Source organism: Erinaceus europaeus, chromosome 17, assembly GCF_950295315.1.
Source record: "Erinaceus europaeus chromosome 17, mEriEur2.1, whole genome shotgun sequence".
Taxonomy (NCBI): Eukaryota; Metazoa; Chordata; class Mammalia; order Eulipotyphla; family Erinaceidae; genus Erinaceus; species Erinaceus europaeus.
The window spans coordinates 1,179,111-1,202,918 of NC_080178.1; the positions used below are offsets into that span (position 1 = coordinate 1,179,111).

A 23,808-nucleotide genomic window follows, 5' to 3' on the forward strand; every position below is an offset into this window, starting at 1 on the left:
ACTTATCTGTGCTCTGATCCGAGAGCAGAGCCCGGGCTGCGAGTGTGGGCGTGCTCACGGGGGCCTCGGCGGGCTGGGCCCCGGGCAGTAGGGCTGCGGGCGGGCAGGGGCCAGGTGGCCACTGGGGCAGAGGGGGCAGAGGCAAGGCAGAGGCAAGGCCACGTCCATCATCCTGCATCCAGGAGCCCTGAGGCAGCTGGGGGCGCCTGCAGGAATGTCAGCAAGGTCTCCACCCGCCAGACCCCACCTAGGCCTGACTCACTGGTGCACCTGGGGCCAGCGGGCAGGAGGGAAGCACAGGGGGTGCGGCCACCTCGGTCTTAGGAGCATCTCGAGAATGGAAGCCACAGGGCAGAGGGAGCATCCAAGAAGCTGCCAGCCCACAGGGAGCCCACTGAGCCACAGGCCCAGCCTCTCCCGCCTCCCATCCCCACGCCAGGGCCACCCCTCCAGGAGCCCAGGGTCCACTCTGGGCAGTCACTGAGGTCGGCAGCCGCCTGTCCTGGGCTCCACAGACACCTGCCCTCACACGGGACGGACCACAGTGGGTCAGACTGAGACCCCAGGCCTGCCACAGTCTCTCCAAGCCTGGGGGCATTCCGGGGGGGCAGGGTGTCTGCCAGCAGGGTGCCGGACCCCTTGGGGTGGCGCAGCCACACACCCCAGGCCTTGTGTCCCTGAACAGGCCCTTGGGAGCAGAGCAAACACCCCACCTGTGGTGCCAGGAACCCCCCAGAGTCACAGCAGCAATGGACACAGAGGGGGAGGCTCTGGGGTGACATGCGGGCTGTCAAGGTGCCCGCCAGAGCAAGGTCCCCACCACGGCCCCGGAGAGGCCAGGCGGGGGCACAGGGGACCAGGATGAAGGACACACACAGCCAGACACTAGGGACAGACACGGGAGGCGGTGTGTCGAGCCTGCCTAAGTCCAGGCAGGGCATCTCCCCAGGGCCACGGGGCTCGGAGTCCTCGTTAAACAAAAAGCTTGATTTTACTTTATCTCATTTTACAAGGGAGGCCGGTGCCCACCTCTGTCCAAGCCGTGCCGGGGCTTGAACCCGAGCCCTCACACGTGCAAGTACTGTGCTCTGCTGAGCCACCTGCTTGGCTCCCAGCTCCTCTCACAAGAAGCCAGGATTGTCTAGAAAGCTGCTTGCCTGCAAGCCAACATCACAAACGTCCTGGACCGGGTCACAGGGTCACCCTGAGCAGCACAGGGTCAGCTTCCTGGAGCCCCGGGCGACCGGACACCCCAGGACCGCGCTTCACTCAGTGACTGGGCATCGGACGGTACAGCACAATGACGCAGCTACAGGGTATTGGGGACAAAGAGATTAAGTCCCTCACAAGGCCCCCCAGGAGAAAAAAAATAATGAGGTCAAACTGAAGCCTCACTGGACCACTAAGGAGAGACCCCACAGATCGGGACAGCACAGGGCATGGGCGGGGTGTGGGCAGGAGTACTGTGTGTAGTACTGTGAGCGGGAAGGAGGGTACTGTGCTTAGAAGTGTGAGTGAGCAGGGGTACTGTGCGCAGGCTGTGAGTGAGCAGGGGTACTGTGCGCAGGCTGTGAGTAGCAGGGGTACTGTGCGCAGGCTGTGAGTGAGCAGGGGTACTGTGCGCAGGCTGTGAGTAGCAGGGGTACTGTGCGCAGGCTGTGAGTGAGCAGGGGTACTGTGCGCAGGCTGTGAGTAGCAGGGGTACTGTGCGCAGGCTGTGAGTGAGCAGGGGTACTGTGCGCAGGCTGTGAGTAGCAGGGGTACTGTGCGCAGGCTGTGAGTGAGCAGGGGTACTGTGCGCAGGCTGTGAGTAGCAGGGGTACTGTGCGCAGGCTGTGAGTGAGCAGGGGTGCTGTGCGCAGGCTGTGAGTAGCAGGGGTACTGTGCGCAGGCTGTGAGTAGCAGGGGTACTGTGCGCAGGCTGTGAGTGAGCAGGGGTACTGTGCGCAGGCTGTGAGTAGCAGGGGTACTGTGCGCAGGCTGTGAGTGAGCAGGGGTACTGTGCGCAGGCTGTGAGTAGCAGGGGTACTGTGCACAGGCTGTGAGTGAGCAGGGGTACTGTGCGCAGGCTGTGAGTGAGCAGGGGTACTGTGCGCAGGCTGTGAGTGAGCAGGGGTACTGTGCGCAGGCTGTGAGTGAGCAGGGGTACTGTGCGCAGGCTGTGAGTAGCAGGGGTACTGTGCGCAGGCTGTGAGTAGCAGGGGTACTGTGCGCAGGCTGTGAGTAGCAGGGGTACTGTGCGCAGGCTGTGAGTGAGCAGGGGTACTGTGCGCAGGCTGTGAGTGAGCAGGGGTACTGTGCGCAGGCTGTGAGTGAGCAGGGGTACTGTGCGCAGGCTGTGAGTGAGCAGGGGTACTGTGCGCAGGCTGTGAGTAGCAGGGGTACTGAGCGCAGGCTGTGAGTAGCAGGGGTACTGTGCGCAGGCTGTGAGTGAGCAGGGGTACTGTGCGCAGGCTGTGAGTAGCAGGGGTACTGTGCGCAGGCTGTGAGTGAGCAGGGGTACTGTGCGCAGGCTGTGAGTATCAGGGGTACTGTGCGCAGGCTGTGAGTGAGCAGGGGTACTGTGCGCAGGCTGTGAGTAGCAGGGGTACTGTGCGCAGGCTGTGAGTAGCAGGGGTACTGTGCGCAGGCTGTGAGTAGCAAGGGTACTGTGCGCAGGCTGTGAATAGCAGGGGTACTGTGCGCAGGCTGTGAGTAGCAGGGGTACTGTGCGCAGGCTGTGAGTAGCAGGGGTACTGTGCGCAGGCTGTGAGTAGCAGGGGTACTGTGCGCAGGCTGTGAGTAGCAGGGGTACTGTGCGCAGGCTGTGAGTGAGCAGGGGTACTGTGCGCAGGCTGTGAGTGAGCAGGGGTACTGTGCGCAGGCTGTGAGTAGCAGGGGTACTGTGCGCAGGCTGTGAGTAGCAGGGGTACTGTGCGCAGGCTGTGAGTAGCAGGGGTACTGTGCGCAGGCTGTGAGTAGCAGGGGTACTGTGCGCAGGCTGTGAGTAGCAGGGGTACTGTGCGCAGGCTGTGAGTAGCAGGGGTACTGTGCGCAGGCTGTGAGTAGCAGGGGTACTGTGCGCAGGCTGTGAGTAGCAGGGGTACTGTGCGCAGGCTGTGAGTAGCAGGGGTACTGTGCGCAGGCTGTGAGTAGCAGGGGTACTGTGCGCAGGCTGTGAGTAGCAGGGGTACTGTGCGCAGGCTGTGAGTAGCAGGGGTACTGTGCGCAGGCTGTGAGTAGCAGGGGTACTGTGCGCAGGCTGTGAGTGAGCAGGGGTACTGTGCGCAGGCTGTGAGTGAGCAGGGGTACTGTGCGCAGGCTGTGAGTAGCAGGGGTACTGTGCGCAGGCTGTGAGTAGCAGGGGTACTGTGCGCAGGCTGTGAGTGAGCAGGGGTACTGTGCGCAGGCTGTGAGTGAGCAGGGGTACTGTGCGCAGGCTGTGAGTGAGCAGGGGTACTGTGCGCAGGCTGTGAGTAGCAGGGGTACTGTGCGCAGGCTGTGAGTAGCAGGGGTACTGTGCGCAGGCTGTGAGTGAGCAGGGGTACTGTGCGCAGGCTGTGAGTAGCAGGGGTACTGTGCGCAGGCTGTGAGTAGCAGGGGTACTGTGCGCAGGCTGTGAGTGAGCAGGGGTACTGTGCGCAGGCTGTGAGTGAGCAGGGGTACTGTGCGCAGGCTGTGAGTAGCAGGGGTACTGTGCGCAGGCTGTGAGTGAGCAGGGGTACTGTGCGCAGGCTGTGAGTGAGCAGGGGTACTGTGCGCAGGCTGTGAGTAGCAGGGGTACTGTGCGCAGGCTGTGAGTGAGCAGGGGTACTGTGCGCAGGCTGTGAGTGAGCAGGGGTACTGTGCGCAGGCTGTGAGTAGCAGGGGTACTGTGCGCAGGCTGTGAGTGAGCAGGGGTACTGTGCGCAGGCTGTGAGTGAGCAGGGGTACTGTGCGCAGGCTGTGAGTGAGCAGGGGTACTGTGCGCAGGCTGTGAGTAGCAGGGGTACTGTGCGCAGGCTGTGAGTGAGCAGGGGTACTGTGCGCAGGCTGTGAGTGAGCAGGGGTACTGTGCGCAGGCTGTGAGTGAGCAGGGGTACTGTGCGCAGGCTGTGAGTAGCAGGGGTACTGTGCGCAGGCTGTGAGTAGCAGGGGTACTGTGCGCAGGCTGTGAGTGAGCAGGGGTACTGTGCGCAGGCTGTGAGTAGCAGGGGTACTGTGCGCAGGCTGTGAGTAGCAGGGGTACTGTGCGCAGGCTGTGAGTGAGCAGGGGTACTGTGCGCAGGCTGTGAGTGAGCAGGGGTACTGTGCGCAGGCTGTGAGTGAGCAGGGGTACTGTGCGCAGGCTGTGAGTAGCAGGGGTACTGTGCGCAGGCTGTGAGTGAGCAGGGGTACTGTGCGCAGGCTGTGAGTGAGCAGGGGTACTGTGCGCAGGCTGTGAGTAGCAGGGGTACTGTGCGCAGGCTGTGAGTAGCAGGGGTACTGTGCGCAGGCTGTGAGTAGCAGGGGTGCTGTGCGCAGGCTGTGAGTAGCAGGGGTGCTGTGCGCAGGCTGTGAGTAGCAGGGGTGCTGTGCGCAGGCTGTGAGTAGCAGGGGTGCTGTGCGCAGGCTGTGAGTAGCAGGGGTGCTGTGCGCAGGCTGTGAGTAGCAGGGGTGCTGTGCGCAGGCTGTGAGTAGCAGGGGTGCTGTGCGCAGGCTGTGAGTAGCAGGGGTACTGTGCGCAGGCTGTGAGTGAGCAGGGGTACTGTGCGCAGGCTGTGAGTAGCAGGGGTGCTGTGCGCAGGCTGTGAGTAGCAGGGGTGCTGTGCGCAGGCTGTGAGTAGCAGGGGTACTGTGCGCAGGCTGTGAGTAGCAGGGGTACTGTGCGCAGGCTGTGAGTAGCAGGGGTACTGTGCGCAGGCTGTGAGTGAGCAGGGGTACTGTGCGCAGGCTGTGAGTAGCAGGGGTGCTGTGCGCAGGCTGTGAGTAGCAGGGGTGCTGTGCGCAGGCTGTGAGTAGCAGGGGTACTGTGCGCAGGCTGTGAGTAGCAGGGGTACTGTGCGCAGGCTGTGAGTAGCAGGGGTACTGTGCGCAGGCTGTGAGTGAGCAGGGGTACTGTGCGCAGGCTGTGAGTAGCAGGGGTACTGTGCGCAGGCTGTGAGTGAGCAGGGGTACTGTGCGCAGGCTGTGAGTGAGCAGGGGTACTGTGCGCAGGCTGTGAGTAGCAGGGGTACTGTGCGCAGGCTGTGAGTAGCAGGGGTACTGTGCGCAGGCTGTGAGTAGCAGGGGTACTGTGCGCAGGCTGTGAGTAGCAGGGGTACTGTGCGCAGGCTGTGAGTGAGCAGGGGTACTGTGCGCAGGCTGTGAGTAGCAGGGGTGCTGTGCGCAGGCTGTGAGTAGCAGGGGTGCTGTGCGCAGGCTGTGAGTAGCAGGGGTGCTGTGCGCAGGCTGTGAGTAGCAGGGGTACTGTGCGCAGGCTGTGAGTAGCAGGGGGTACTGTGCGCAGGCTGTGAGTAGCAGGGGTACTGTGCGCAGGCTGTGAGTGAGCAGGGGTACTGTGCGCAGGCTGTGAGTAGCAGGGGTGCTGTGCGCAGGCTGTGAGTAGCAGGGGTACTGTGCGCAGGCTGTGAGTGAGCAGGGGTACTGTGCGCAGGCTGTGAGTAGCAGGGGTGCTGTGCGCAGGCTGTGAGTAGCAGGGGTACTGTGCGCAGGCTGTGAGTAGCAGGGGTGCTGTGCGCAGGCTGTGAGTGAGCAGGGGTACTGTGCGCAGGCTGTGAGTAGCAGGGGTGCTGTGCGCAGGCTGTGAGTGAGCAGGGGTGCTGTGCGCAGGCTGTGAGTAGCAGGGGTGCTGTGCGCAGGCTGTGAGTAGCAGGGGTGCTGTGCGCAGGCTGTGAGTAGCAGGGGTGCTGTGCGCAGGCTGTGAGTAGCAGGGGTACTGTGCGCAGGCTGTGAGTAGCAGGGGTACTGTGCGCAGGCTGTGGTGAGTAGCAGGGGTACTGTGCGCAGGCTGTGAGTGAGCAGGGGTACTGTGCGCAGGCTGTGAGTAGCAGGGGTACTGTGCGCAGGCTGTGAGTAGCAGGGGTACTGTGCGCAGGCTGTGAGTAGCAGGGGTACTGTGCGCAGGCTGTGAGTAGCAGGGGTACTGTGCGCAGGCTGTGAGTAGCAGGGGTACTGTGCGCAGGCTGTGAGTAGCAGGGGTACTGTGCGCAGGCTGTGAGTAGCAGGGGTACTGTGCGCAGGCTGTGAGTAGCAGGGGTACTGTGCGCAGGCTGTGAGTGAGCAGGGGTACTGTGCGCAGGCTGTGAGTAGCAGGGGTGCTGTGCGCAGGCTGTGAGTAGCAGGGGTGCTGTGCGCAGGCTGTGAGTAGCAGGGGTGCTGTGCGCAGGCTGTGAGTAGCAGGGTACTGTGCGCAGGCTGTGAGTAGCAGGGGTACTGTGCGCAGGCTGTGAGTAGCAGGGGTACTGTGCGCAGGCTGTGAGTAGCAGGGGTACTGTGCGCAGGCTGTGAGTAGCAGGGGTGCTGTGCGCAGGCTGTGAGTAGCAGGGGTACTGTGCGCAGGCTGTGAGTGAGCAGGGGTACTGTGCGCAGGCTGTGAGTAGCAGGGGTGCTGTGCGCAGGCTGTGAGTAGCAGGGGTACTGTGCGCAGGCTGTGAGTAGCAGGGGTACTGTGCGCAGGCTGTGAGTAGCAGTGGTGCTGTGCGCAGGCTGTGAGTAGCAGGGGTGCTGTGCGCAGGCTGTGAGTAGCAGGGGTACTGTGCGCAGGCTGTGAGTGAGCAGGGGTACTGTGCGCAGGCTGTGAGTGAGCAGGGGTACTGTGCGCAGGCTGTGAGTAGCAGGGGTACTGTGCGCAGGCTGTGAGTGAGCAGGGTTACTGTGCGCAGGCTGTGAGTGAGCAGGGGTACTGTGCGCAGGCTGTGAGTATCAGGGGTACTGTGCGCAGGCTGTGAGTATCAGGGGTACTGTGCGCAGGCTGTGAGTGAGCAGGGGTACTGTGCGCAGGCTGTGAGTAGCAGGGGTACTGTGCGCAGGCTGTGAGTAGCAGGGGTACTGTGCGCAGGCTGTGAGTGAGCAGGGGTACTGTGCGCAGGCTGTGAGTAGCAGGTGTGCTGTGCGCAGGCTGTGAGTAGCAGGGGTACTGTGCGCTGGCTGTGAGTGAGCAGGGGTACTGTGCGCAGGCTGTGAGTAGCAGGGGTGCTGTGCGCAGGCTGTGAGTAGCAGGGGTGCTGTGCGCAGGCTGTGAGTAGCAGGGGTACTGTGCGCAGGCTGTGAGTAGCAGGGGTACTGTGCGCAGGCTGTGAGTAGCAGGGGTACTGTGCGCAGGCTGTGAGTGAGCAGGGGTACTGTGCGCAGGCTGTGAGTAGCAGGGGTACTGTGCGCAGGCTGTGAGTGAGCAGGGGTACTGTGCGCAGGCTGTGAGTAGCAGGGGTGCTGTGCGCAGGCTGTGAGTAGCAGGGGTGCTGTGCGCAGGCTGTGAGTAGCAGGGGTACTGTGCGCAGGCTGTGAGTAGCAGGGGTACTGTGCGCAGGCTGTGAGTAGCAGGGGTACTGTGCGCAGGCTGTGAGTAGCAGGGGTACTGTGCGCAGGCTGTGAGTAGCAGGGGTACTGTGCGCAGGCTGTGAGTGAGCAGGGGTACTGTGCGCAGGCTGTGAGTGAGCAGGGGTACTGTGCGCAGGCTGTGAGTAGCAGGGGTACTGTGCGCAGGCTGTGAGTAGCAGGGGTACTGTGCGCAGGCTGTGAGTGAGCAGGGGTACTGTGCGCAGGCTGTGAGTAGCAGGGGTACTGTGCGCAGGCTGTGAGTAGCAGGGGTACTGTGCGCAGGCTGTGAGTGAGCAGGGGTACTGTGCGCAGGCTGTGAGTAGCAGGGGTACTGTGCGCAGGCTGTGAGTAGCAGGGGTACTGTGCGCAGGCTGTGAGTAGCAGGGGTACTGTGCGCAGGCTGTGAGTGAGCAGGGGTGCTGTGCGCAGGCTGTGAGTAGCAGGTGTACTGTGCGCAGGCTGTGAGTGAGCAGGGGTACTGTGCGCAGGCTGTGAGTAGCAGGGGTACTGTGCGCAGGCTGTGAGTAGCAGGGGTACTGTACGCAGGCTGTGAGTGAGCAGGGGTACTGTGCGCAGGCTGTGAGTAGCAGGGGTACTGTGCGCAGGCTGTGAGTAGCAGGGGTACTGTGCGCAGGCTGTGAGTAGCAGGGGTACTGTGCGCAGGCTGTGAGTGAGCAGGGGTACTGTGCGCAGGCTGTGAGTAGCAGGGGTGCTGTGCGCAGGCTGTGAGTAGCAGGGGTGCTGTGCGCAGGCTGTGAGTAGCAGGGGTGCTGTGCGTAGGCTGTGAGTAGCAGGGGTACTGTGCGCAGGCTGTGAGTAGCAGGGGTGCTGTGCGCAGGCTGTGAGTAGCAGGGGTACTGTGCGCAGGCTGTGAGTAGCAGGGGTACTGTGCGCAGGCTGTGAGTGAGCAGGGGTACTGTGCGCAGGCTGTGAGTGAGCAGGGGTACTGTGCGCAGGCTGTGAGTGAGCAGGGGTACTGTGCGCAGGCTGTGAGTGAGCAGGGGTACTGTGCGCAGGCTGTGAGTAGCAGGGCTGCTGTGCGCAGGCTGTGAGTGAGCAGGGGTGCTGTGCGCAGGCTGTGAGTAGCAGGGGTACTGTGCGCAGGCTGTGAGTAGCAGGGCTGCTGTGCGCAGGCTGTGAGTGAGCAGGGGTGCTGTGCGCAGGCTGTGAGTAGCAGGGGTACTGTGCGCAGGCTGTGAGTAGCAGGGGTACTGTGCGCAGTCTGTGAGTGAGCAGGGGTACTGTGCGCAGGCTGTGAGTAGCAGGGGTACTGTGCGCAGGCTGTGAGTAGCAGGGGTACTGTGCGCAGGCTGTGAGTGAGCAGGGGTACTGTGCGCAGGCTGTGAGTAGCAGGGGTACTGTGCGCAGGCTGTGAGTAGCAGGGGTGCTGTGCGCAGGCTGTGAGTGAGCAGGGGTACTGTGCGCAGGCTGTGAGTAGCAGGGGTGCTGTGCGCAGGCTGTGAGTAGCAGGGGTACTGTGCGCAGGCTGTGAGTAGCAGGGGTACTGTGCGCAGGCTGTGAGTAGCAGGGGTGCTGTGCGCAGGCTGTGAGTAGCAGGGGTACTGTGCGCAGGCTGTGAGTAGCAGGGGTACTGTGCGCAGGCTGTGAGTAGCAGGGGTACTGTGCGCAGGCTGTGAGTAGCAGGGGTACTGTGCGCAGGCTGTGAGTGAGCAGGGTACTGTGCGCAGGCTGTGAGTGAGCAGGGGTACTGTGCGCAGGCTGTGAGTATCAGGGGTACTGTGCGCAGGCTGTGAGTATCAGGGGTACTGTGCGCAGGCTGTGAGTGAGCAGGGGTACTGTGCGCAGGCTGTGAGTAGCAGGGGTACTGTGCGCAGGCTGTGAGTAGCAGGGGTACTGTGCGCAGGCTGTGAGTGAGCAGGGGTACTGTGCGCAGGCTGTGAGTGAGCAGGGGTGCTGTGCGCAGGCTGTGAGTAGCAGGGGTACTGTGCGCAGGCTGTGAGTGAGCAGGGGTACTGTGCGCAGGCTGTGAGTAGCAGGGGTACTGTGCGCAGGCTGTGAGTAGCAGGGGTACTGTGCGCAGGCTGTGAGTAGCAGGGGTACTGTGCGCAGGCTGTGAGTAGCAGGGGTACTGTGCGCAGGCTGTGAGTAGCAGGGGTACTGTGCGCAGGCTGTGAGTAGCAGGGGTACTGTGCGCAGGCTGTGAGTGAGCAGGGGTGCTATGCGCAGGCTGTGAGTAGCAGGGGTACTGTGCGCAGGCTGTGAGTAGCAGGGGTACTGTGCGCAGGCTGTGAGTGAGCAGGGGTACTGTGCGCAGGCTGTGAGTAGCAGGGGTACTGTGCGCAGGCTGTGAGTGAGCAGGGGTGCTGTGCGCAGGCTGTGAGTAGCAGGGGTACTGTGCGCAGGCTGTGAGTGAGCAGGGGTACTGTGCGCAGGCTGTGAGTGAGCAGGGGTACTGTGCGCAGGCTGTGAGTGAGCAGGGGTACTGTGCGCAGGCTGTGAGTGAGCAGGGGTGCTGTGCGCAGGCTGTGAGTAGCAGGGGTACTGTGCGCAGGCTGTGAGTAGCAGGGGTACTGTGCGCAGGCTGTGAGTAGCAGGGCTGCTGTGCGCAGGCTGTGAGTGAGCAGGGGTGCTGTGCGCAGGCTGTGAGTAGCAGGGGTGCTGTGCGCAGGCTGTGAGTAGCAGGGGTACTGTGCGCAGGCTGTGAGTAGCAGGGGTGCTGTGCGCAGGCTGTGAGTAGCAGGGGTACTGTGCGCAGGCTGTGAGTAGCAGGGGTACTGTGCGCAGGCTGTGAGTAGCAGGGGTACTGTGCGCAGGCTGTGAGTGAGCAGGGGTACTGTGCGCAGGCTGTGAGTGAGCAGGGGTACTGTGCGCAGGCTGTGAGTATCAGGGGTACTGTGCGCAGGCTGTGAGTATCAGGGGTACTGTGCGCAGGCTGTGAGTGAGCAGGGGTACTGTGCGCAGGCTGTGAGTAGCAGGGGTACTGTGCGCAGGCTGTGAGTAGCAGGGGTACTGTGCGCAGGCTGTGAGTGAGCAGGGGTACTGTGCGCAGGCTGTGAGTAGCAGGGGTACTGTGCGCAGGCTGTGAGTAGCAGGGGTACTGTGCGCAGGCTGTGAGTAGCAGGGGTACTGTGCGCAGGCTGTGAGTAGCAGGGGTACTGTGCGCAGGCTGTGAGTAGCAGGGGTACTGTGCGCAGGCTGTGAGTAGCAGGGGTACTGTGCGCAGGCTGTGAGTAGCAGGGGTACTGTGCGCAGGCTGTGAGTAGCAGGGGTACTGTGCGCAGGCTGTGAGTAGCAGGGGTACTGTGCGCAGGCTGTGAGTAGCAGGGGTACTGTGCGCAGGCTGTGAGTGAGCAGGGGTACTGTGCGCAGGCTGTGAGTGAGCAGGGGTACTGTGCGCAGGCTGTGAGTGAGCAGGGGTACTGTGCGCAGGCTGTGAGTGAGCAGGGGTACTGTGCGCAGGCTGTGAGTAGCAGGGGTACTGTGCGCAGGCTGTGAGTAGCAGGGGTACTGTGCGCAGGCTGTGAGTGAGCAGGGGTACTGTGCGCAGGCTGTGAGTAGCAGGGGTACTGTGCGCAGGCTGTGAGTAGCAGGGGTACTGTGCGCAGGCTGTGAGTGAGCAGGGGTACTGTGCGCAGGCTGTGAGTAGCAGGGGTACTGTGCGCAGGCTGTGAGTAGCAGGGGTACTGTGCGCAGGCTGTGAGTAGCAGGGGTACTGTGCGCAGGCTGTGAGTGAGCAGGGGTGCTGTGCGCAGGCTGTGAGTAGCAGGTGTACTGTGCGCAGGCTGTGAGTAGCAGGGGTGCTGTGCGCAGGCTGTGAGTAGCAGGGGTACTGTGCGCAGGCTGTGAGTAGCAGGGGTACTGTGCGCAGGCTGTGAGTAGCAGGGGTACTGTGCGCAGGCTGTGAGTGAGCAGGGGTACTGTGCGCAGGCTGTGAGTGAGCAGGGGTACTGTGCGCAGGCTGTGAGTAGCAGGGGTGCTGTGCGCAGGCTGTGAGTAGCAGGGGTACTGTGCGCAGGCTGTGAGTAGCAGGGGTACTGTGCGCAGGCTGTGAGTAGCAGGGGTGCTGTGCGCAGGCTGTGAGTGAGCAGGGGTACTGTGCGCAGGCTGTGAGTAGCAGGGGTACTGTGCGCAGGCTGTGAGTAGCAGGGGTACTGTGCGCAGGCTGTGAGTGAGCAGGGGTACTGTGCGCAGGCTGTGAGTAGCAGGGGTACTGTGCGCAGGCTGTGAGTAGCAGGGGTACTGTGCGCAGGCTGTGAGTAGCAGGGGTACTGTGCGCAGGCTGTGAGTAGCAGGGGTACTGTGCGCAGGCTGTGAGTAGCAGGGGTACTGTGCGCAGGCTGTGAGTGAGCAGGGGTACTGTGCGCAGGCTGTGAGTAGCAGGGGTACTGTGCGCAGGCTGTGAGTAGCAGGGGTACTGTGCGCAGGCTGTGAGTGAGCAGGGGTACTGTGCGCAGGCTGTGAGTAGCAGGGGTACTGTGCGCAGGCTGTGAGTAGCAGGGGTACTGTGCGCAGGCTGTGAGTAGCAGGGGTGCTGTGCGCAGGCTGTGAGTGAGCAGGGGTGCTGTGCGCAGGCTGTGAGTAGCAGGTGTACTGTGCGCAGGCTGTGAGTAGCAGGGGTGCTGTGCGCAGGCTGTGAGTAGCAGGGGTGCTGTGCGCAGGCTGTGAGTAGCAGGGGTGCTGTGCGCAGGCTGTGAGTAGCAGGGGTGCTGTGCGCAGGCTGTGAGTAGCAGGGGTACTGTGCGCAGGCTGTGAGTAGCAGGGGTACTGTGCGCAGGCTGTGAGTAGCAGGGGTACTCTGCACGGCGGTGTGGCAGGCAGGAGGGTGCTGTGCGGCCCCGTCCCGTCTGGGCTCCTGGAAGTGGGGTCCGTGGCCCGTTCCCAGCCCTGCAGCTCCCCAGCCCGGGGCCGCCCGCTCGGCCTGTGGGGCCTCTGGGTCTTGGGTGCCCCGGGCCCGGCCGATCTGCGGCGGATCTGCCTCTGGCAGCGAGAGCGGCCGTCCGGGGTCCCCAGCGCGGAGTCCCTGGGGCCTCATTGGCATTCCGCGGACGTCCGGCGCCCGAGTGCGGTGAATGCTGTGCGCCCCGTGCCCGCTCCGCCATTAGCATTTGCAGAGAGGCCCATTAGCATCCAGACAATGGCCCGGCCCCCATGGCGGGGACACCGGGTGTCTGTGGGCACAATCACGCTTTGTGCCCGCTCTGGCGGGCGGGGGGCGCGGCCCTGGCAGTCCCCGGTCGGTGGCCCGGTGCCCACGACTCCCAGAGATGCCGCCTGTGGCCGAGAGCAGGAAGACCCCGGCCCCCTGTGGAACGCCCCTCCCTCCGCCAGGCCCGGCCACCAGCTTCCAGGGGCGCCCCTACCTCCCCTCACAGCCAGAACGTCGCCGTGGGCTCTGGGCACCGGGAATGGCTGTGGCGGGTCGCGGGGTAGACGGAAGTGTGCCGGGCACCAAGAAACACCTTCGCCTGCTCCCCGGCCATGCATGTGGGCAGCACCGCCCTCCGGGCAAAGCCAGGGGCGGCTGGGCACAGGCCCCTGGGGAAGGGGATGCCGACCCCCCAGGCGGAGGAGAACGGTCAGGGGGGAGCCCAGCCCGGCCGGCGGCCCCCACACCCAGGAGGGCCATCACATCCACCTGCAAGTGGGTGGAGCTGTGTCCCCGCCCTTACCAGGAGCGTCGTAACCATCCACGGAGAAGTGGACGGGCTTGTGCTCCTCAGCTGCGGGCTCACACGTGACGTGCGGCACAGTCGGCGTCCGCTCTCCCGGGCTCAGGCCGTTGTCTCTGTCCGGCTTGAACTTCTTCTTCTTCACCTGGGAGGCAGGCGGCATGTTGACCACCGCGGGCACCTCCACCCGGCTGGGGGTCCCGGGGCACAGGCCGTGGACGCAGGGGACAGAGAGGCTGTGCCCTCTCAGCCAGGGCGCAGGAGCCCGGGCCCAGCACCGAGCAGAGGCAGGGGACGCGCCTGGCACCAGGCCTGCAGAGATGTAGGTGCGGGGAATGTTCCAGAAGGGGACCGCAGGTGCCAAGGCTCCAGGGGGCAGCTGGATGTGGGCCGACGCCTCTCCTGCCTGAGCCTGTGTGTGCGCGCCCCCGCCCCAGGCGGGAAGCCCCCTTGATCCTTGTGGCATCCCCAGGCTCATCCAGCAGGGTGGTCCGCCCCCCCCCCGGCCTCCCGCTCCAGAGGGCCTCTGAGCCTGGGCATATGCTGAGAAGGGGGCACAGCTAGGTGCCCTGCCCAACCTGGGCCCCGGGGAGCGCTTACCATCACGGACTTCTTGGGCTTGGGGCTGGGGGACAGCAGCACATGGCTCCGGGGGGCTTTGCGGACATAGATCTTCCAAGTGCACGAGTCGGGGTTCTCTGCCGCGTAGCACCTCCACGCCGTCTGGGGGGCAAGGCAGGTCAGCCGCTGAGCCAGCCGCCCGCCCGCCCGAGTCCCAGCTCTGCCCTGTCCTGGGAGGGAATCTGCATGTCCTGACGTCCCGGCCCCCGAGGGGCTTCCAGAGGTTCCGCAGGATAGAACGGGGGCCTCGCTTAGCAAGCTCTGACGGCCTCCCCCCCACACCAACCTGGGGACGGGCACTCTGGACCCAGGTCATCTGTGGGAACGGTCAGCCTGGAGCCCTCGCAGGGCACCCCCAGGACAGCCCGGGACCCCTCAGCAAGGCCACCCGGTCATGTGGTGTGTCCCAGGACCCTTAGGGAGGAGGGACCAGCCCTGAGCAGAGTCCCCAGGGTGGGGGGTCCCGGAGCGGCCCCCCGCCACTGGCTGTCACCTGGATGAGGGAGGCGGCTGCCGGGATCTGGCGGTTGAAGTGTTTCTGCCGCTGCTTCTGCTGAACCTTGAGGGCAAAGCCAGAGCCCAGGATGCCCTAGAGGGGCAGAGCATGCTGGACCCCCCCTGCCAGGCAGCCGGGCAGGTACGTGCCCTTCCAGCTGGCACTGACCCCAGTCCACCAGCTCCTAGCCCCCCAGGCCTCCCAGTCCCCTAGGAGCTCCAGCCCCCACCCAGAACCCCAGGACCCCCGGCCCCCATGTCCCCGGGCCCCCAAGCACCCCCAGGCCTCCAGCCTCCCAGGACCCCAGACCCCGGGGCCCCCAGCCTCCCGGGGCCAGCTCAGAGCACCTACCGCTGGGAGCGCAAAGAAGGAGATGGCAAAGACGGAGAAGCAGGAGGCAATGGTCTTTCCCACCCACGTCTGGGGCACCTTGTCGCCGTAGCCGATGGTGGTGACTGTCACCTGTGGGGCAGCAGGCGTGGCTCAGGCCATCCCTCTGCCCAGCTCCAGCCCCCCACCCAGCTGGAACGGAGAGCCGGGGAGGCCGTTGCTGAGGGGTGCAGGTGGCACGGGGACTCCTGGGTGGGCCACCGAGGGGGCAGAGCGAGACCCCACCCCCGCCAAGTCAGGCCCAGATGACACCCTACTTCCTGACACCCCTTCCCAGGTCCAGACGTGGCGTCTGTCCTAAGCTCTGAGAACCAGAAGTAGGTCCACCTTGCTCGGTGAAGGCCGGGCCCAGCGAGGGGACAGTGGACCTCCAGTCTGAGGCTGCTCCCTGGGGCCAGCAGGGACAATCTGAGGGACCTGGCGTCCCCCACGTGCCCAGCCAGGTGCACCCAGGGGCTCGGCTGGCTGGGGGGTCAGCCTGGCCACTATCTGCTTGGGACACCAGCTGTTCATTCAGCCTTCTGGGGTGCAGTCACCACTGTGAGACTATCTGAGGGCAGGGGCCTGGCCCGGCAGCGGGGCACCCGGCCTGCACCCACGAGGCCCCAGGTTCAACCCTCGACTCTGTTGTAGGGGAGAGCTCTGGGCACAAGTCGGAAGCCCCACACCACAAGCCCCCCTAAGAGCAGGTGTCCCAGAGCGGGGTTGGGGGCTGCACCCTGCAGAACAGAGCTGGAGCCCCCCCCAGCAGTCTTGCCTCTAGGCCCACACCTCAAGGGGTGTAAGCACGGGGAGTGGGGGGGACATTTGGGGAGGGGGCCAGGGTTGCAGGTGAGTAGGGGAGGGGGCCAGAGGCGAGTCCCCGCACAGCTGGGACCCCAGGCTGCAGTCCGTGTCAGCCCAGGGGGCTGGACCCCTTGCTGGCTGGGGGCAGAGCCAGGCTGGGGGGTTGGGGGGCACACACCCAGGGCCCTGGCGCTGTGACCGTCACAGACCCTCTTTGTCAGCTTAATGAGGGCCTTTCAGCTCTCCTGAGGGAGCCTGGCCACAGGGCTGTTTGCTTTTCCTGACCAGCACAGAGCTCAGGAATGGCCGCTTTTACGGCCAGAGACAGACATGCCCCAGAAGGAACATGCCAGGTGCCACACCTTCAGGGCTGTCTCTGGGTGCTCGCTCACACCCATATTTCTCAAAGCTTCCCCCCCGGGCCGGGACTGCTCCCCACTGCACCCCAAGTCCCCTGGCAGGGTAGGGACATCCTGCAGCCTACGTCCACTCCCCGGGGGGGAAGCTTTCAAGGAGTGTCTCAGGGCCCACACGGCAAGCTGGGAGGGTGCTGTGGCCTAGGGCCCATCTTGCTGAGGCTGGGCTAAGAGAGGAGCCACCCACTGGCCAGAGGACTGGAGGGGCACCCGGGGGTGGGGGCGCTGAAGAGCCGTCTGTCCTGGGCCCAGGTCGGGAGGGGCGGCCAGCACCGCCCTGCGAGGGCTTTGGACATGGCCCCCTGCCCCCTCCTCACATGGCCTCCAGGACCCACCCTCAGGCTCAGCCTGTACCTGGGAGGGGGCTGGGAGCCACATACAGGCTGACCCAGGACCACCGGCATGTGGTGACTGCCCAGGGTCCCAGGACCCACCCCACTCTGAGCGTACATGTCTCTCCAGGAAGCAGAGTGCATGGCCAGCACTAGTCAGGTGAGCTAGTCAGGTGTCCACACTGGCCTCACTCAGGTAGCTCAGAGGTGGCCCCTGCTGTCCCACTCTGGAGGGGGACATGGGGCTCTGACACCCTAAGTGTCCTGCCCGGGCTCCAGGAAGTAGGCTGCACTGGCCAGCCCTGGACAGACTCCCGAGTCTAGAAGGCTCCTTATCAGGACACAGGGCCAGCCGCTGTGTGGGTGGGCAGCCCAGGCCGTCGTGCCCAGGCTGAGGGAGCTCATCCCCTGGATGTCCCCCCCCCCCCAGGGTAGGTGCCAGCCAGGGGCCAGCAAGCACAGGGTGATGGACCTGCCCTGCACCCCTTGCAGCATGCAGAGCCCTGCCGACAAGGCCCTTGCTTGCAGAGGCCTCTCCACCTGGGCTGCCTGGGGCCTCCAGCAGGCCCCCACTACATCCTGGGCCCCCTGGCCTCTCTGGCAGGACACCATGCAGCCTCAGAGGCCAGAAACTTCCGGAGCCTGCACTCAGAGTCGGGGGAGGGAGAGAGGGAGGCAGACTCACAGGGACCCGACTTGACTTCCTCACTGGAAATTCTAACTTTAGACACGCGGGGGGGGGGGGGGGGGGTAAACAGGCATGCCTGGGGCACTGACCCCCCAATCCCCCAGCATAAAGCTCACACAGACACGGTCTGTTCCGACCTCCACCAACACCCAGGGTGGGGCACCACTTCAGAGAGTCTGCTGTCACCTTGGGTTGGGGGGGGGGGGACTTCCACAGCCTCTAGACTTTTGGGGAAACTAACGCCAGGTGGGGGGTGACTCGTGAGCCCCCTGGGGACTTGAACCAAAGCTGGTGTGGAAACAAGGCCTTGGTGGGTGAGAGGCAGTTGAGGGGAGGGGGCTTGCAGAGCCTGTCGGGCCATGTGGGGGCTCCAAGCAAGGTGACAGTGTCCTTCAACAGAGGAAGTGACCACAGCAGGCCTGGCCTGGCCTCCGTGAGGGACAGCGGTGGCCCTGGGTACCAGGACACTCACTCACTCACACTGCAGACACGCCTGGTGCCCCTGAGGCTAGAGGGTCCTATCCTGCGCGTGGGGGGCACGTGGGGTCCAGGCAGAGCTGGCAGGCACCTAGGGGGGGGGCTGTCAGCACTGTCCTGGGCCCGCCCAGGGGTCCCGATGGCACCTCCAGGGAGCCACACCCCTCACCTGTCCATCCAGCAGTGGGCAGGGGGCAGGCTGGATGGGCCGAGACAAAGGGCACAGAGCAGGCCTGGCGGGTGGCAGCGCCCACGGCAAGGAGCACGACCCGGGCTGGGGCAGCTGCGGCCCACAGCCATGAATGGGAGCTGTTAGCCCGGGGCCGGGCGCGGGGCACAGGGACAATGACAGGCCGGGCGTGTGGCCGCGGCTCGCCTGCAGCTGACAGCGAGAGCCGGGGCGCCAGTGCCAAGCGGGGCACAAAGGGGCCGTGTTCCCGGCCAGCGGGCGGATGTTTGCACAGGTGTGGGAGTGGGCGCGGCACCGTGCCGAGGGCGGGCGGCAGCAGCCGGAGAGGGGGGCGGGGGGCAGGGGGCGGTGCCAGGCCCGGCTGCCCGACCCTCACCCCCACTTCCTGCCTCGTGGGTGTGGGCGGCCTGTCCCCACTCGGGGCGCAGGACGTGTCAGCTGGCCCCAGGGTGTTCAGGGACCTGGGCGCTTGGGGTCCGGAGCCAAGGCCCCCCCCAGCCTGGGGGCCAGGTCAGTGTCTTTGCCTCCCCTGAGCAGCCTCACACATTGGCAGCTTCCAGAAAACACAGGGAGTCTGCCAAGGGCTGGAGCCCCGCTGGGAGTGGCCTCTGGGGGTGGGGAACACAGCACCTTGGCCTCATAGCAGCAGGGAGTCTGGGGGCTGTGTGGAGGGAAGTCTTCTGTTCAGGAGGGTGGGAACAGCCCCCTCAACAGTCCCTAGGACAGAGCCCACCCTGGGCACTGGTACAGGTCCAGGCCATCAAGATGGGTTGCTCCACACAGCATGGGGAGGGACCAGCCCCTGTGCCACTGGGTCACTCTGGGAGCAGAAACAGCAGCCCTGGGTCCCCTCTGTCCCCTGGTCACTCTGGGAGCAGAAACAGCAGCCCTGGGTCCCCTCTGTCCCCTGGTCACTCTGGGAGCAGAAACAGCAGCCCTGGGTCCCCTCTGTCCCCTGGTCACTCTGGGAGCAGAAACAGCAGCCCTGGGTCCCCTCTGTCCCCTGGTCACTCTGGGAGCAGAAACAGCAGCCCTGGGTCCCTCTGTCCCCTGGGTCCCCTCTGTCTCCTGGTCACTCTCTGGGAGCAGGAATAGCAGCCCTGGGTCCCCTCTGTCCCCTGGGTCCCCTCTGTCTCCTGGTCACTCTCTGGGAGCAGGAATAGCAGCCCTGGGTCCCCTCTGTCCCCTGGGTCCCCTCTGTCTCCTGGTCACTCTCTGGGAGCAGGAACAGCAGCCCTGGGTCCCCTCTGTCCCCTGGGTCCCCTCTGTCTCCTGGTCACTCTCTGGGAGCAGGAATAGCAGCCCTGAGTCCCCTCTGTCCCCTGGGTCCCCTCTGTCTCCTGGTCACTCTCTGGGAGCAGGAACAGCAGCCCTGGGTCCCCTCTGTCCCCTGGGTCCCCTCTGTCTCCTGGTCACTCTCTAGGAGCAGGAATAGCAGCCCTGGGTCCCCTCTGTCCCCTGGGTCCCCTCTGTCCCCTGGGTCCCCTCTGTCTCCTGGTCACTCTCTGGGAGCAGGAACAGCAGCCCTGGGTCCCCTCTGTCCCCTGGGTCCCCTCTGTCTCCTGGTCACTCTCTAGGAGCAGGAATAGCAGCCCTGGGTCCCCTCTGTCCCCTGGGTCCCCTCTGTCCCCTGGTCACTCTCTGGGAGCAGGAATAGCAGCCCTGGGTCCCTAGCAACCCTAGCAAGGTGGACAGTGGGGAGAGGACAGCTGAGTCCTCTCCCGCACTGATGGCCCCACCAGGCTGCAGGCAGAGGCCTGCGCGGGGGTGAAGGCCAGGGATCCCCACCCGGCCCCGAGCCAGGGGCAGACCTGACCATCGTTGGGGCTCCCGGCTCCCCAGTCGGAGGCCCTCACCCCCAGCCCCCCCAGGAGCACTCACCACCCCCCACCACAGGGCATCGGCGTAGCTGCCAAACTCCACGCGTCCGGCCTCGTTGACGGCGTCCTTCTCCGCCAGGTACACGAAGTAGGAGGAGAAGATGAGGCCGAGGAAGCCGATGTACAGGGTGGTGATCAGCTCCTGCGGGCCAGCGGGCAGCGTCAGCACCCAGCACCCGGCCCTGGGAGCCCCTCAGGGAGCGCGGCGGCACCCGGCCCTGGGAACCCAGCAGGCGGCACCCGGCAGCCCGGTGGGCAGTGTACAGGGTGGTGATCAGCTCCTGTGGACCAGTGGGGAGCGCGTCAGCACCCAGCACCCAGCCCTGGGCAGGCGTCAGCACCCAGCAGCCAGCACCCGGCCCTGGGAGCCCCTCAGGGAGTGCGTCAGCACCCAGCACCCAGCCCTGGGAGCCCCTCAGGGAGCGCGTCAGCACCCAGCACCCAGCCCTAGGCAGGCGTCGGCACCCAGCAGCCAGCACCCGGCCCTGGGAGCCCCTCAGGGAGCACGTCAGCACCCAACCCTGGGCAGGTGTCAGCACCCAGCCCTGGAAGCCCCTCAGGGAGCGCGTCAGCACCCAGCACCCAGCCCTGGGAGTCCCTCAGGGAGCGCATCAGCACCCAGCACCCAGGCCCTGGGCAGGCGTCAGCACCCAGCAGCCAGTACCCAGCCCTGGGAGCCCCTCAGGGAGCGCATCAGCACCCAGCACCCTGGCCCTGGGAGCCCCTCAGGGACAACCAGCACCCAGCCCTGGGAGCCCCTCAGGGAGCACGTCAGCACCCAGCACCCAGCCCTAGGCAGGCGTCAGCACCCAGCAGCCAGCACCCGGCCCTGGGAGCCCCTCAGGGAGCGCGTCAGCACCCAACTCTGGGCAGGTGTCAGCACCCAGCCCTGGAAGCCCCTCAGGGAGCGCGTCAGCACCCAGCACCCAGCCCTGGGAGTCCCTCAGGGAGCGCATCAGCACCCAGGCCCTGGGCAGGCGTCAGCACCCAGCAGCCAGTACCCAGCCCTGGGAGCCCCTCAGGGAGCGCATCAGCACCCAGCACCCTGGCCCTGGGAGCCCCTCAGGGACAACCAGCACCCAGCCCTGGGAGCCCCTCAGGGAGCACGTCAGCACCCAGCACCCAGCCCTAGGCAGGCGTCAGCACCCAGCACCCCAGCCCTGGGAGCCCCTCAGGGAGCACGTCAGCACCCGGCACCCAGCCCTGGGCAGGTGTCAGCACCCAGCACCTGGCCCTGGGAGCCCGGCAGGTGGGCGGCGGGCGCGGACCCCACTCCCCAGCCTCTGGGGAAAGGCCAAGCAGGGTGGGGGCACACAACTGCCGGAGTGGGCATGTAGCCGGTGCCCATCCGCGCCCTGAGGCCCCACTGTGGACCCTCACCCACGCCCCGCGCCCCCGGCTGCCCCACCTGGCGGTGGATGAAGACCACGGAGCCCAGGAGGCGCCAGGTGCCCCCCTGGCGGTCGACGTGCAGCATTCTGAGGATCTGGAGGAAGCGGATGCCCCTGCGGAGGAGACGCCCGTGAACCCTGCCTGGGCCTACCCCTCCCGCAGGGGCCCCCGCAGCCCCCTCCCCACGCCAGCCTGCACCTGTCCTCTGTGCCTTGGGCCGGGCAATGCCTCGGGGCGGCCTGGGCGCCCCCCACTCACAGGTGAGCGACCGGCATCCCTGAGGAGGTCAGTCCACCCCCAAGACCCCAGATTCAGAACTGCTCCTGCTGCCCTCGTGCCTGAGGGACCCCCAGACCCCCACCCCTGCCCGGCCTACCTGATGGCCGAGGTGGCAAAGACCTGTCCTTTGGAGCCCACGCAGAGGACGACCATGGACGCCACCACGACAATGAGGTCTGGGGGGTCACAGTGACCGTGGGGGACACAGTGACCATGGGGACACAGTGACCATGGGGGACACAGTGACCATGGGGGACACAGTGACCAGGGGGGCACAGTGACCATGGGGGGCACAGTGACCGTGGGGGGCACAGTGACCGTGGGGACACAGTGACTGGGGGGACACAGTGACCGTGGGGACACAGTGACCGTGGGGGACACAGTGACCGTGGGGACACAATGACCGTGGGGGACAGTGACCATGGGGGGCACTGACCATGGGGGGCACAGTGACCGTGGGGGACAGTGACCATGGGGGGCACAGTGACCATGGGGGACACAGTGACCATGGGGACACAGTGACCGTGGGGGACACACTGACCATGGGGGACAGTGACCATGGGGACACAGTGACCGTGGGGACACAGTGACTGTGGGGGACAGTGACCATGGGGGGCACAGTGACCATGGGGACACAGTGACCATGGGGGACACAGTGACCATGGGGGACACAGTGACCGTTCCTCAGGGACCCAAGGGTGACAGAGATCACCTCAGGCACAGGTGGGGTCCGAGTCCCCCACTCAGCCTGCTGACAGGCCACCCAGGAGGCAGACACACCCAGTTGCACCAAGTGTAGCCAGAACCCGGCTACGTGAGCAGCATTTGAGAACTGGGGCTGGGCCGCATGCTGCCAGCCAGGGTGCCCTGTCCGTCCCATCCCAGGGGTGCTCTGTCCCCATCCTAGGGGTGCTCTGTCCATCCTAGGGGTGCCCTGCTCCATCCCAGGGGTACCCTGCTCCATCCCAGGGGTGCCCTGCTCCATCCTAGGAGTGCTCTGTCCGTCCCATCCCAGGGGTGCCCTATCCATCCCAAGGGAGCCCTATCCATCCCAGGGGTGCCCTACCCATTCCATCCCAGGGGTGCTCTGTCCATCCCAGAGGTGCTCTGTCCATCCTAGGGGTGCCCTGTCCATCCCAGGGGTGCTCTGTCCATCCTAGGGGTGCCCTGTCCATCCCAGGGGTGCTCTGTCCATCCTAGGGGTGCCCTGTCCATCCCGGGTGCCCTGTCCATCCTGGGTGCCCTGTCCATCCCATCCCAAGGGTGCCCTGTCCGTCCCATCCCAGGGGTGCCCTGTCCATCCCAGGCAGCCAGCCCTGCTGTCCTCGGGGAGCCATGTCGGGGCAGGGTCCCACCCCTGCAGACACCCCCTCGCTCCACCCCTTGCCTGAGCTACTTGGGGTCCACAGTGACTCACCAATAATGGAAATGGGCTTCCTGGCGAAGCGCAGCCGGCCCCAGAGGCCCACGTACTTGCTGCGGCAGCCTGCCGACCAGAGACGGACCACGTACTCCGTCCCAAAGAACACCACCAACACGATCTCCTGCGGGGACACGGGCACGAGCCGCTCCATGCTGGGGCTGACGCCAGCATCAGGCGTCCCCGAGAGACGGCCCTAAAATAGCCAAACCGGGCCCCACCGGTGGTCACCAGTGCAAAACACTGAGCGGGTGCTGGCACCCTCAGTTCACGGTCGCCTAGAACATGGAAGCGGTCACACCCCGACCGAGTGGGTTCGCACCCAAAGGCGAGGGTGGCACAGCACAGACTGCTGGTCGGGGCAGCCCCTCACCTGAGCAGACTGCAGAGGACTGAACACTCTTTACTGGCAGAAGGCCCGGACAGGTTAGGAATAGAAGAGGACGTGGTCCGGGAGGTGGCGCAGGGGATAAAGCACTGGACTCTCAACCACGAGGTCCTGAGTTCAATCCCTGGCAGCACATGTACCAGAGTGATGGCTGGTTCTTTCTCTCTCCACCTATCTTTCTCATAAATAAATTCTTTAAAAAAAAAAAAAAAGGAATAGAAGGGGACAATAGCCCTGCATAAGAAAGGCAGGGAGCCCCTACCCCAGTGAGCCCACCCGCTCCCGGGAAACATGGTTCTCAGTGGTGAAAAACAGAGAACTCCCATGATCAGGAACAAAGCCAGACACCTGGACAGAGCATGTGGACCCACAGTAGGTGAGGTCCCGGGACACATCAGAGCCGAGGCAGCATGGCGGCCAGAGTGGAGCAGGGGATGCTGACAGCATAATGGTGCATAGCGTAGGGGGTGGGTAGCATAATGGTTCTACACACTCTCATGCCTAAGGCTTTAAAGTTCCAGGTTCAACCCCTCTGCACAGAGCTGAGCTGTGCTCTGATAAAAAATTAAAAAAAGGAAGAAAGAAGGAAAGAGAGGGAGGAAGAAAGAAAGAAAGAAAGAAAGAAAGAAAGAAAGAAAGAAAGAAAGAAAGAAAGAAAAACAGAACTCTAAGCCAGGGGGTGTGTGCAGAATGCCAACACTCCAGAAGTGGGGGCAATTCACGGGGCATCATTAACAGCAGCACAAGAGAAGGGACACGCCCGTGGGGGAAGGGCCTCCAGAGGTGGTTCTGTCCTGCCCAAGGCAGGTATGGCGGCCCCTCCTAGTGAGCTCATCTGGCTCCTTCACACCCAGCCCAGCCAGGCCCCAGTGCAGTGCGTGTGACATCAGATCCCTTCACGAGCGGTGGCAGTGACCCCCAGTGATCCTGGCCTCACTCTTGGGGAG

The 23,808-nt window shown here is 64.9% G+C and overlaps 1 protein-coding gene across 5 annotated transcripts in view; it reads right to left on the reverse strand.

The window, feature by feature from the left end:
* Positions 1 to 23,808, reverse strand: part of KCNQ1 (potassium voltage-gated channel subfamily Q member 1) — a 220,545-nt gene that overhangs the window by 157,141 nt on the left and 39,596 nt on the right. For 2 of the 5 annotated variants that reach the window (XM_060177273.1, XM_060177271.1), the window contains exons 3-10: positions 22,471 to 22,597; positions 21,151 to 21,229; positions 20,791 to 20,887; positions 19,384 to 19,524; positions 14,575 to 14,685; positions 14,221 to 14,316; positions 13,707 to 13,829; positions 13,107 to 13,251 (exon numbers count right to left, since the gene is read on the reverse strand). In XM_060177273.1, coding sequence (XP_060033256.1) covers positions 13,107 to 13,251; positions 13,707 to 13,829; positions 14,221 to 14,316; positions 14,575 to 14,685; positions 19,384 to 19,524; positions 20,791 to 20,887; positions 21,151 to 21,229; positions 22,471 to 22,597 — 919 coding nt within the window. Of the gene's footprint in view, positions 1 to 13,106; positions 13,252 to 13,706; positions 13,830 to 14,220; positions 14,317 to 14,574; positions 14,686 to 19,383; positions 19,525 to 20,790; positions 20,888 to 21,150; positions 21,230 to 22,470; positions 22,670 to 23,808 lie in introns of all 5 variants that reach the window. The other 3 variants (XM_060177270.1, XM_060177269.1, XM_060177272.1) reach the window with 3 other exon arrangements.